Here is a 12,962-nt window from a genome sequence, read left to right on the forward strand (position 1 = left end):
ATCACTAGATACGCCTATTCACGAACGTACGCCCGGCCGACACAGTACAGATACAACGTTTACGTAACGCATTATCAGGCCTAAAGTTATTCCATCAAATAGTTGGAATAGTAATGTTAAAGTATGGCCGCCATTCCCGCTTCGAAATTTTACGTCGTTTGCGTTAGTCGTCCGTGAATAGGGATTTACGTCATTTCCGTCCACGTCGAAATCAATAGGACCGTGCGGCGTACTTAGCCGCAATGCACACTGGGAAATGTAGGCGGATGGCGCATGCGCCTTTCCAAAAAAACGTCAATCACGTCAGGTCAAAGCATATTATCATAAAACACGCCCCCTCAGCCTATTTTGAATTAGGCGCGCTTGCGCCCGCCGCATTTACGCTACGCCGCCATAAGTTAGGAGGCAAGTACTTTGAGAATACAGGGCCATATCCTCAAAAGGGATACGCCGGCGTATCTACTGATACGCCGTCGTATCCCTGTTTCTATCTTTGGAACTGATCCACAGAATCAGTTTTCCATAGTTAGGCAGAAGATCCGACATGTGTAAGGGACTTACACTGCCGGATCTTAAGATGCAGAGTACCGCATCCGCCGCTGGGGGCATTTTGCGTCGAAATGCCGCCTCGGGTATGCAAATTAGCACTTACAGAGATCCACGAAGCTTTTCAGCTTCGTTTTTTCTCCGTAAGTTTTAGTTTGCAAACGCAAAATTAGGGCTGCTTTTACAAAGTGTAAACTGTTTACACCTTGTAAAAGCAGACCCTTCTGTCTAGCGACGCGTTTTTTTTCCGAATTAGAATTTTTTTTTTCGCGCCGTATCTTTTTTTTTTTCCCGACGCAACTTTATTGACCCGTCGCAATCCACAAAGCCCGACGTAACGTAATTTTGCGCTATGCACGTCGGGAAAATTACGTCACGAGCATGCGCAGTACGGCCGGCGCGGGAGCGCGCCTCATTTAAATGGGAATCGCCCCCATGAAATGAGGAACGCCTTGCGCCGGCGGAATTTAAGTTACACGGCCAGAAATTTCTAGGTAAGTGCTTTGTGGATCGGGCAATTAGGTAGAAATTTTAAGGCAGTGTAACTTAAATTAGAATTTCGCCGTTACGCCGGGTCTTTGTGGATTTGGCCCACAGTACTTGCCTCTCTGACTTAAGGCGGCGTAGCGTAAATACGATACGCTACGCCGCCTTAAAGTTGCGGCAAACTACCTGAATCTAGCTATATTTCTATACATTTACATAGCTCTGACATATACCAAAGTGTTGTACAGAGAGCAGCTCTATGGGGGGCCCTGAAATAAGTATTGTCCTAAAAGACAAAGGCCCAGATTCTCATACATTAGCGCTGCTCCTGGGCAGCGTAATGTATGAGCTCTACGTTTCACCGCCGCAGGTCTACAGGTTTAAATCCTGATTCTCAGAACACTTGCCTGTAAACTTGCGGCGGTGAATCGTTAGATTGCTCGGCGCAAGCCCGCCCAATTCAAATGGGGCGGGCACCATTTAAATTAGGCGCGCTCCCGCGCCGAGCGTACTGCGCATGCTCCGTCGGGTAAATTGCGCTAAATGACGTCGCCCCGACGTCATTTGCCTAGATGTATACGTAAATGGCGTCCAGCGCCATTCACGGACGTCTTACGCAAACGACGTAATTTTTATTCAATTCGACACGGGAACGACGGCCATAGTTAACATTGGTTGCGCCTGCTAATTAGCAGGGGCAACCTTACGCGTCGGGTACGCTACGCAAACGACGTTAATTCGCTGCGTCGACCTCGCGTATGTTCGGGAATCGCCGTACTTACCTCATTTGCATAGACGACGGGGAAAAGCGACGATGCGACACCTAGCGGCGGGAAAAAAAATTACTTTTAAGATCTGACAGCGTAACAGCCTTACGCTTGTCAGATCTAATGGGTACCTATGCGCAACTGATTCTAAGAATCAGTCGCATAGATACCCGGGGCCAGATGAGGAGTTACGACGGCGCTAATGGTGTTGCGCCGTCGTAACGCCTTCGAGAATCTGGGCCAAAGTCTGTTCAGAGGCCATTCTAGAGTGTCCAATTTATTTTTATTTGTTTTACTGGAGTGTCTTTTTAATTTGGTGGCATTGTCAGAGGGCCGGACATGGCCCCCGGCTCGGCGGTAGCGGCATTGGCGGTTCACCACACAAGACGATTCGTAACCTCCAGAAACGTGTAATGCGTCTGCGCTGGGTGACTCTGTCCTCTTTTCCTCTCTCATTATATCTATGTCTGAGCTTCCTCCCCCAACCTCCACCCTTCACACCCCTGTCCCCAGCAGGCATATCATCCAACGCCCCTCCGTCTCGCCCGCGTCCCGCTCTCCTCCCCCCTGATTGGCTGCAGTCTCTCCCTTCCGTGACAAGGGATGCTACGGGACATGATTCAATAGAACAGGACCCAAGATGGCTGTCACAGTCTGTTAACAAGTGGCCTCGTTTAGTGTGCAGAGAATAACCAGGGCTGCAGATCTGCAACTAGATATATTTGTATAATAATACAGAGTATACTGCGATAATGATCACACCGCACTGTATAATAATACCGAGTATACCCCGATAATGATCACACCGCACTGTATAATAATACCGAGTATACTCCGATAATTATCACACCGCACTGTATAATAATACCGAGTATACCCCGATAATGATCACACTGCACTGTATAATAATACAGAGTATACTCCGATAATGATCACACCGCACTGTATAATAATACCGAGTATACCCCGATAATGATCACACCGTACTGTATAATAATACCGAGTATACCCCGATAATGATCACACTGCACTGTATAATAATACAGAGTATACTCCGATAATGATCACACCGCACTGTATAATAATACCGAGTATACCCCGATAATGATCACACCGCACTGTATAATAATACCGAGTATACTCTGATAATGATCACACCGTACTGTATAATAATACAGAGTATACTCCGATAATGATCATACCGTACTGTATAATAATACAGAGTATACTCCGATAATGATCACACCGTACTGTATAATAATACCGAGTATACTCCGATAATGATCACACCGCACTGTATAATAATACAGAGTATACTCCGATAATGATCACACCGCACTGTATAATAATACAGAGTATACTCCGATAATAATCACACCGCACTGTATAATAATACAGAGTATACTCCGATAATGATCACACCGTACTGTATAATAATACCGAGTATACCCCGATAATGATCACACCGTACTGTATAATAATACCGAGTATACTCCGATAATGATCACACCGTACTGTATAATAATACCGAGTATACTCCGATAATGATCACACTGTACTGTATAATAATACCGAGTATACTCCGATAATGATCACACCGCACTGTATAATAATACCGAGTATACTCCGATAATGATCACACCGTACTGTATAATAATACAGAGTATACTCCGATAATGATCACACCGTACTGTATAATAATACCGAGTATACTCCGATAATGATCACACCGTACTGTATAATAATACAGAGTATACTCCGATAATCACACCGTACTGTATAATAATACCGAGTATACTCCGATAATGATCACACCGTACTGTATAATAATACAGAGTATACTCCGATAATCACACCGCACTGTATAATAATACCGAGTATACTCCGATAATGATCACACCGCACTGTATAATAATACCGAGTATACTCCGATAATGATCACACCGTACTGTATAATAATACCGAGTATACTCCGATAATGATCACACCGCACTGTATAATAATACAGAGTATACTCCGATAATGATCACACCGTACTGTATAATAATACAGAGTATACTCCGATAATGATCACACCGCACTGTATAATAATACAGAGTATACTCCGATAATGATCACACCGCACTGTATAATAATACAGAGTATACTCCGATAATGATCACACCGCACTGTATAATAATACAGAGTATACTCCGATAATCACACCGTACTGTATAATAATACCGAGTATACTCCGATAATGATCACACCGTACTGTATAATAATACAGAGTATACTCCGATAATGATCACACCGCACTGTATAATAATACAGAGTATACTCCGATAATGATCACACCGCACTGTATAATAATACTGAGCTCTGCATTCTGTGTTACATGCTACTAAGTCCTGCACTCTGTGCATAACACATTCTGTTGCTTTGCACCCTGCATATTAAGCGCTCCTGAGCCTTGCACTCTGTATGTTATGCACTCCTGCCCCCTGCACTCTGTATTTTGCAATTTTCTGAGTCTTGCATTCTGTGTGTTACACACTCCTGAGCCCTGCATTCTGTGTGTTGTTCACTCCTGAACCCAGAAATATGTGTGTTCACTCCTGAGCCCTGCATTCTGTGTGTTGTTCACTCCTGAGCCCTGCATTCTGTGTGTTGTTCACTCCCGAGCCCTGCATTCTGTGTGTTGTTCACTCCCGAGCCCTGCATTCTGTGTGTTGTTCACTCCCGAGCCCTGCATTCTGTGTGTTGTTCACTCCTGAGCCCTGCATTCTGTGTGTTGTTCACTCCTGAGCCCTGCATTCTGTGTGTTGTTCACTCCTGAGCCCTGCATTCTGTGTGTTGTTCACTCCTGAGCCATGCATTCTGTGTGTTGTTCACTCCTGAGCCATGCATTCTGTGTGTTGTTCACTCCTGAGCCCTGCATTATGTGTGTTGTTCACTCCCGAGCCCTGCATTCTGTGTGTTGTTCACTCCTGAGCCCTGCATTATGTGTGTTGTTCACTCCTGAGCCCTGCATTCTGTGTGTTGTGCACTCCCGAGCCCTGCATTCTGTGTGTTGTGCACTCCCGAGCCCTGCATTCTGTGTGTTGTTCACTCCTGAGCCCTGCATTCTGTGTTTTGTTCACTCCTGAGCCCTGCATTCTGTGTGTTGTTCACTCCTGAGCCCTGCATTCTGTGTGTTGTTCACTCCTGAGCCATGCATTCTGTGTGTTGTTCACTCCTGAGCCCTGCATTCTGTGTGTTGTTCACTCCTGAGCCATGCATTCTGTGTGTTGTTTACTCCTGAGCCATGCATTCTGTGTGTTGTTTACTCCTGAGCCCTGCATTCTGTGCATTGTGTACTCCTGGACCCTGTACTTTGTCCTTTATACACTTCTGACCCCTGCACTCTGTCTTGTGCTCTGTATATTATGGACTGTGACATATTGTATGCCATGTATACAGTAAGTAGGCACATTTTTTTATTTTACCACGCTCCTTTGGCAATGTTAGCACAATTTGGTTACACCTACAATTTGGCACAATGCTCTACCTCATTCTTCTCTTCTGGGTGCCCACAGATGCCACAGGTATTTCACAAGCCTAGCAACACCGCTGATATTTACACCGCATTGCATAATAATGCGGAGTATACACCACTAGTGATCATACCATACCGTGTAATAATAATACTGAGTATACACCAATATTATTCACACCACACTGTATAATAATTGAAAAACAATTATATATACAGTGCATTCGGAAAGTATTCATAGCGCTTTACTTTTTCCCCATTTTATTATGTTACAGCCTTTTTCCAAAATAAAGTAAATTCATTATTTTCCTCAAAATTCTACAAACAATACCCCATAATGACAACGTGAAAGAAGTTTGTTTGAAATCATTGCAAATTTATTAAAAATAAAAAACGAAAAAAAATCCCATATCCCGTATTGCTCAATACTTTGGCGAAGCCCCTTTGCCACCAATTACAGCCTCAGGTCTTTCTGAGTATGACGCTACAAGCTTGGCACACCTTTTTTTGGGCAGTTTCTCCCATTCTTCTTTGCAGGACCTCTCAAGCTTCATCAGGTTGGATGAAGAGCGTCGGTGCACAGCCATTTTCAGATCTCTCCAGGGATAGTCAATCGGGTTCAAGTCTGGGCTCTGGCTGGGCCCTCAAGGACATTCAGAGTTGTCCCATAGCCACTCCTTTGTTATCTTGGCTGTGTACTTAGGGTCGTTGTCCTGTTGGAAGATGAGCTCTGGAGCAGGTTTTAATCAAGGATGTATCTGTACGTTGCTGCATTCATCTTTCCCTTGACCCTGACTAGTCTCGTAGTTTCTGCCGCTGAAAACCAACCCCACAGCATGATGCTGCCACCACCATGCTTCACTGTAGGGATGGTATTGGCCAGGTGATGAGCGGTGCCCGGTTTCCTCCAGACTTGACGCTTGCCATTCAGGCCAAAGAGTTCAATCTTTGTTTCATCAGACCAGAGAATTTTGGTCGTTTTTTTTTTTTACTGCGCTAAAGCGCCTGAAAAACGCCCCAGTGTGAAATGTGTCTTTATATACATGTTTTTTTTTTTTTAATTTTTAATACATTCTAAACTTTTTTCACGCTGTTATTATGGGGTATTGTTTGTAGAATTTTGAGGAAAATAATGAATGTAATGTATGTGTGTGTGTGTGTGTATATATATATATATATATATATATATACACAGTCCTGATCAAAAAATTTGGAGCATTCAATTTAACCGGTTACCGCCTGCCCACTGTATATATACGTCCTCTTTTTAAAGATGGATATCTCGGTAACGGCAGCAGCTGCTGCCACAACCGAGATACCCATCTCTTCAGTGAGCGGTCCGGTAAACGATAACGGCGGTCTCCGCGGCGGATTCGCCGCGAGATCGCCGTTATCAGTGGCGGGAGAGGGGCAATTTTGTTTGTTTTTTTGTTGTCATTTTTTTAAATGACATTTCCATTTTTTTTTTCTTGCATTTAAGTCTAAATATGAGATGTGAGGTCTTTTTGACCCCAGATCTCATATTTAAGTGGACCTGTCATGCTTTTTTCTATTACAAGGGATGTTTACATTCCTTGTAATAGGAATAAAAGTGATAAATTTTTTTTTATTTCAGTGTAAACAATTATAAAATCAATAAAAATAAATAAGAAAACAAAAAAAATTTTTTTTAAAGCGCCCCGTCCCGAAGAGCTTGCGCGCAGAAGCGGACGCGTACGCGAGTAGCGCCCGCATATGAAAATGGTGTTCAAACCACACAAGTGAGGTATCGCCGCGATCATTAGAGCGAGAGCAATAATTCTAGCCCTAGACCTACTCTGTAGCTCAAAAAATGCAACCTATAGAATTTTTTAAACGTCGCCTATCAAGATTTTTAAGGGTAAAAGTTTGACACCATGCCACGAGCAGGCGCAATTTTTAAGCGTGACATGTTGGGTATCATTTTACTCGGTGTAACATTATCTTTCACAATATATAAAAAAATTGGGCCAAATTTATTGTTGTCTTATTTTTTTATTCAAAAAAGTTAATTCTTTCCAAAAAAAGTGCGCTTGTAAGACCGCTGCGCAAATACGGTGTGACAAAAAGTATTGCAATGACCGTCATTTTATTCTCTAGGGTGTTAGAAAAAAAATATATAATGTTTGGGGGTTTTAAGTAATTTTCTAGCAAAAAAAACAGTTTTAGTCTTGTAAACGCGGAATCTGAAAAACAGGCTTGGGGGTTAAGTGGTTAATGAAAACAACGAATAAACTGAAACGGGCTGTTTTTCAGCTGATCAAAAGTTTAGGACCACACCCTCAAAAAAAAACTAAACCCCCCCAAAACAGAAATCCAACTTCCAAACATGAACTCCGTAATGAGTACCTCCGCCGTTTTATGTTGATCACTTCAAAATGTGTTTCGGCATGCTTGATGCCTCGCGTTTCCATGAGGTGAGTGGGAACATTTCTCCAAGTGGTAGAAGGCCATCTACTGTCTGGAACTGTTGTCCATTTTTGTAAACTTCCCTTGCCATCCATCCCCAAAGGTTCTCAATTTGATTTAGATCAGGGGAACACGCAGGATGGGCTAAAAGAGTGATGTTATTCTCCTGGAAGAAATCCCTTGTCCTGCGGGCATTGTGTACTGTAGCGTTGTCCTGTTGAAAAACCCAGTCGTTGCCACACAGACGAGGGCCCTCAGTCATGAGGAATGCTCTCTGCAACATCTGGACATAGCCAGCGGCCGTTTGACGCCCCTGCACTTCCTGAAGCTCCATTGTTCCACTGAAAGAAAAAGCACCCCAGACCATTATGGCGCCCCCTCCACTGTGGCGTGTAGAAAACATCTCAGGTGGGATCTGCTTGTCATGCCAGTAACGTTGGAAACCATCAGGACCATCAAGGTTACATTTTTTCTCATCAGAGAATAAAACTTTCTTCCACCTTTGAATGTCCCATGTTTGGTGCTCTCTTGCAAAGTCCAAACGAACAGTTCTGTGGCGTTCAAGGAGACGAGGTTTTTGAAGACGTTTTTTTTTTTTTGAAGCCCTTCAGTCTCAGATGCCGTCTGATGGTTATGGGGCTGCAGTCAGCACCAGTAAGGGCCTTAATTTGGGTCGAGGATTGTCCAGTGTCTTGATGAGAGACCCTGCTTATGCAGTTCAGCAACCTGACCACGTTCAAAAAGGGAGAGTTTTTTTGTCTTTTTTTTGTCATCACAACGTGTGACTACCTGACAGAGAGTGACAACGAATCCACATCTTTGCACAGATTTGGCCTTTTAACCACTTGACCACTGGGCACTTAAACCCCCTTCCTAACCAGACCAATTTTCAGCTTTCGGTGCTCTCACAATTTGAATGACAATTAGTCATACAACAATGTACCCATATGAAATTTCTGTCCTTTTTTCCCCACAAATAGAGCTTTCTTTTTGTGGTATTTGATCACCTCTGTGTTTTTTATTTTTTGCGCTATAAAAGAAAAAAGACTGAAAATTCTGTAAAAAAATAAAATAAAATATTGTTTCTGTCATATTAGCAGGTTATTTCTCACACACAGCATATGCATACCACAAATTACATCCCAAAACACATTCTGCTATTCCTCCTGAGTATGGCGATACCACATGTGTGAGACTTTTACACAGCGTGGCCACATAGAGAGGCCCAACATGCAAGGAGCACCATCAAACGTTCTGGAGCACCCAGGCCAATTCTGACATTTCTCTCCTACATGTAAAAATCATAATTTATTTGCTAAAAAATTACATAGAAACCCAAAACATTATATATGCTTCTTTAGCAAAGACTCTCGAGAATACAATGGCGGCCAATACAACTTTTTATCTTGCACGGTATTTTCGCAGCAATTTTTTGAACACGTGTTTTTTTAAAAAAAACTGTTTTGTGCTTAAAAAACAACACAAAACAGTAAAGTTAGCCCAATGTTTTTGCATAATATGAAAGATGAAGTTACGCCAAGTAAATAGATACCCAACATGTCACCCTTCGAAATTGCACACGCTCGTGGAATGGCGCCAAACTTTGCTACTAAAAATCCCCATAGGTGACGTTTTAATTATTTTTATTAGTTACATGTTTTTAGTTACGGAGAAGGTCTAGGGCCAAGATGATTGCTCTCGCTCTAACATTCGCAGCGATATCTCAATTGTGTAGCTTGAACACCGGTTTCATATGTGGGCGGGACTATGTGTGCGTTCGCTTCTGTATGCGAGCACACAGGGACAGGGGCGCTTTAAAAAAATATATATATATATATATATTTATATATTTTATTGTTCATTTTACTTATTTTAGTTATATTTTACTTATTTTAGTTTGACACTTTTTTTTTATCATTTATTTATAATTTATTGATTTGTAAACATCCCTTGTAATAGGAATATAGCATGACAGGTCCTCTTTACAGTGAGATATTGGGGGGGGGGGGTCAATAAGACCCCACATCTCACCTCTAGGCTGGGAAGCCTGAAATAAAAAAAATTATCCTGGCTTTGATCGTAGCGGTGAGTGGTGAGTATTGCGGAGTATTGGCAAGGTATTGGAGTATTGCAGAGTATTGGAGTATTGCAGAGTATTGTGCGGGGTATTGCAGAGTATTGTGCGGGGTATTGCAGAGTATTGTGCGGGGTATTGCAGAGTATTGTGCGGGGTATTGCAGAGTATTGTGCGGGGTATTGCAGATTATTGTGCAGAGTATTGCAGATTATTGTGCAGGGTATTGCAGATTATTGTGCGGGGTATTGCAGAGTATTGTGCGGGGTATTGCAGAGTATTGTGCGGGGTATTGCAGAGTATTGTGCAGAGTATTGCAGATTATTGTGCGGGGTATTGCAGAGTATTGTGCGGAGTATTGCAGATTATTGTGCGGGGTATTGCAGATTATTGTGCGGGGTATTGCAGAGTATTGTGCAGGGTATTGCAGAGTATTGTGCGGGGTATTGCAGAGTATTGTGCGGGGTATTGCAGAGTATTGTGCGGGGTATTGCAGAGTATTGTGCGGGGTATTGCAGAGTATTGTGCGGGGTATTGCAGAGTATTGTGCGGGGTATTGCAGAGTATTGTGCGGGGTATTGCAGAGTATTGTGCGGGGTATTGCAGAGTATTGTGCGGGGTATTGCAGAGTATTGTGCGGGGTATTGCAGAGTATTGTGCGGGGTATTGCAGAGTATTGTGCGGGGTATTGCAGAGTATTGTGCGGGGTATTGCAGAGTATTGTGCGGGGTATTGCAGAGTATTGTGCGGGGTATTGCAGAGTATTGTGCAGGTAAATGCAGAGTATTGCCCAGGGAATTGCAGGGTACTGCAGAGTATTGCGCAGGGATAGATGGCTGTGACTGCATTTGTCACAGATCCAGCCCACAGTGCTGCTGCTGCCCTCCGCTCTCCCCCCTCTCCTCTCACACTGTACCGATTGGTACAGAGAGGAGAGCGATCACGTGGTAAACGGCCGATATCAGCGGCAATTTACCGCGATCCATGAGACCCGGCACTCACGGATGATTCCAGGAGCGCGCCCCAGGGGGCGCGCCAGAGGAGGATTCTGGGAGGATGTCCCAGGGACGTCCTCCCAGAACAACTTGACCGCCCTGTAGACGTCTTTTGTCTATAGCGCGGTCGGCAAAAGGTTAAAGGCATGTGGTCCTAAACTTTTGATCAGCTGAAAAACAGCCTGTTTCAGTTTATTCGTTGTTTTCATTAAATTGAATGCTCAAAAAATGTTTTGTCCCACTCTCACTTCTTCTTGTTGCATGTTGAAGCTCTACTTGGAACCTTGTTAAGATTTGACAATGTAAAATATGATTTTTTGCCATTTTTCAAGTGGTCTTAAACTTTTGATGAGGACTGTATATATATATATATATATATATATATATAATATACTGTATATAAAATCATTTTCTTTTATAGCAATCTATTTCATTGACTTTGACTTTTCTATTTTCAGCCACGTCGGATAGTACTCCGGAGGGGCTGGAGAACCTCAGTGGGGGTGTCTGTAAGACCAAAGGAATGAAGGTCACTTTAAAGGTTGGACAGAGTGAGTATTGAACAGCTGGCATCTCCAGGCAATACGCTGAGGCTGGGAAAGCCATTGTACTGTATGGGGCGCGTGAGGGATTAAAGAGGGACAGACTTAAAGGGATGGCGATACACTATAGAGAAGAGGAGGGAGCACTTTAGTTGACAGATATCCAGAAATAGCGGGAGGGAGAAGTGACAAGAGATAATGGGGACAATTATTTTCCCTGGCTTTTTGATTACTGCACTTTGTTGATGTGTATTGTAAGTGGTAATCTCAGAATGTATTCCTTCCTTACATACTCATCTGTCTGCTGTGGGTGGAAGCCGGTCCGTGGAGGAATAATGGCTCTGCTGGTGCACTCTGAATCTATGCCCTAGCTTTCAAGTAAATGTCAGACCAAAAAATATATATGTACAGTACATCTCTGCAAAAACATTCCCCCCATGTATTATACCTTTTATAGAGCCAGCAAGTAGAGTAAAATACCTGTAGAAATGCCAAAAAATGCACTCGGGTCCTACGTCCTGTCGTGGGTTGACAACATGGATTGAGTGGTGTCAGCCCTGCCCAGTTGTCTTTTCTAACTACTCACAGTCCTCTTATCCTGTTCTCCATAACATAGACACTAATTACTCTATACTCCAAGATAAGAACTGGGGAGGCTAATTAGACTCTACCAACACTGGGGTAGATTCAGGTAGCTGCTCTTTATGTTACGGCGGCGCAGCGTATTGTATTTAAGCTACGCCGACGCAACTTACAGGAGCAAGTGCAGTATTCACAAAGCACTTGCTCCGTAAGTTGCGGCGGCGTAGCGTAAATTGGGCCGGCGTAAGCGCGCATAATTCAAATGTGAAAGGGGGGCCGTGTTTTATGTAAATATATGATGACCTGACGTGATTGACGTTTTGCATGCGCCGTCCGTGTACATATCGCCGTGTGCATTGCTCCCAAGTACGGCGCAACAACGTATTGGTTTCGATGTGAACGTAAATTACGTCCAGCCCTATTCACGAACGACTTGCGCAAACGGCGTAAAAAATTCAAATTTCGAAGCGGGAACGAAGTCCATACTTAACATTGGCTGCGCCTCCTAATAGCAGGAACAACCTTGCGCTGAAAAAGCCTAACGTAAACAACGTAAATAAATTGCGCCAGGCGTACGTACGTTTGTGAATCAGCGTATCTAGGTAATTAGCATATTCTACGCCGACAACAACGGAAGCGCCCCTAGCGGCCATCGTTATATTGCACACAATTCTACGCCGCCGCAATCAAGTTACGTCGGTGGAGGAAGCCTATTTTTTAAGCGTATCTGCCTTTGAGAATCGGCGTAACGATACGCGGGCGCGGATTTCAAATTAAGGCGGCGTATCTGGAGATACGCCGCCATAAAAAGGTACGTGAATCTACCCCATGATATACAAAATAGGGAACACCGAAGAGCAGGGGAACACCGGAGGTGCAGGGAGCAGATGGGAAGGGGGTAAACAAAACTGAGATCAGAAACAAGAGGGAGCAGGTACAGGGAAGAAGGATACAGGTGACAGCGAACAGGGCAGGAACAGGTACAGGATAGCAGTTATGCCGCGTACACGTGTTCGTTTTTCGGCATGA

The 12,962-nt window shown here is 43.6% G+C and overlaps 1 protein-coding gene across 1 annotated transcript in view; it reads left to right on the plus strand.

The window, feature by feature from the left end:
- EFNB3 (ephrin B3) overlaps positions 1 to 12,962 on the plus strand; it is a 122,874-nt gene that overhangs the window by 97,469 nt on the left and 12,443 nt on the right. The window contains exon 3 of the mRNA XM_040346831.1: positions 11,268 to 11,360. Within this exon, the coding sequence (XP_040202765.1) occupies positions 11,268 to 11,360 (93 nt within the window). The remainder of the gene's footprint in view (positions 1 to 11,267; positions 11,361 to 12,962) is intronic.

This window comes from Rana temporaria, chromosome 3 (assembly GCF_905171775.1).
Source record: "Rana temporaria chromosome 3, aRanTem1.1, whole genome shotgun sequence".
NCBI lineage: Eukaryota > Metazoa > Chordata > Amphibia > Anura > Ranidae > Rana > Rana temporaria.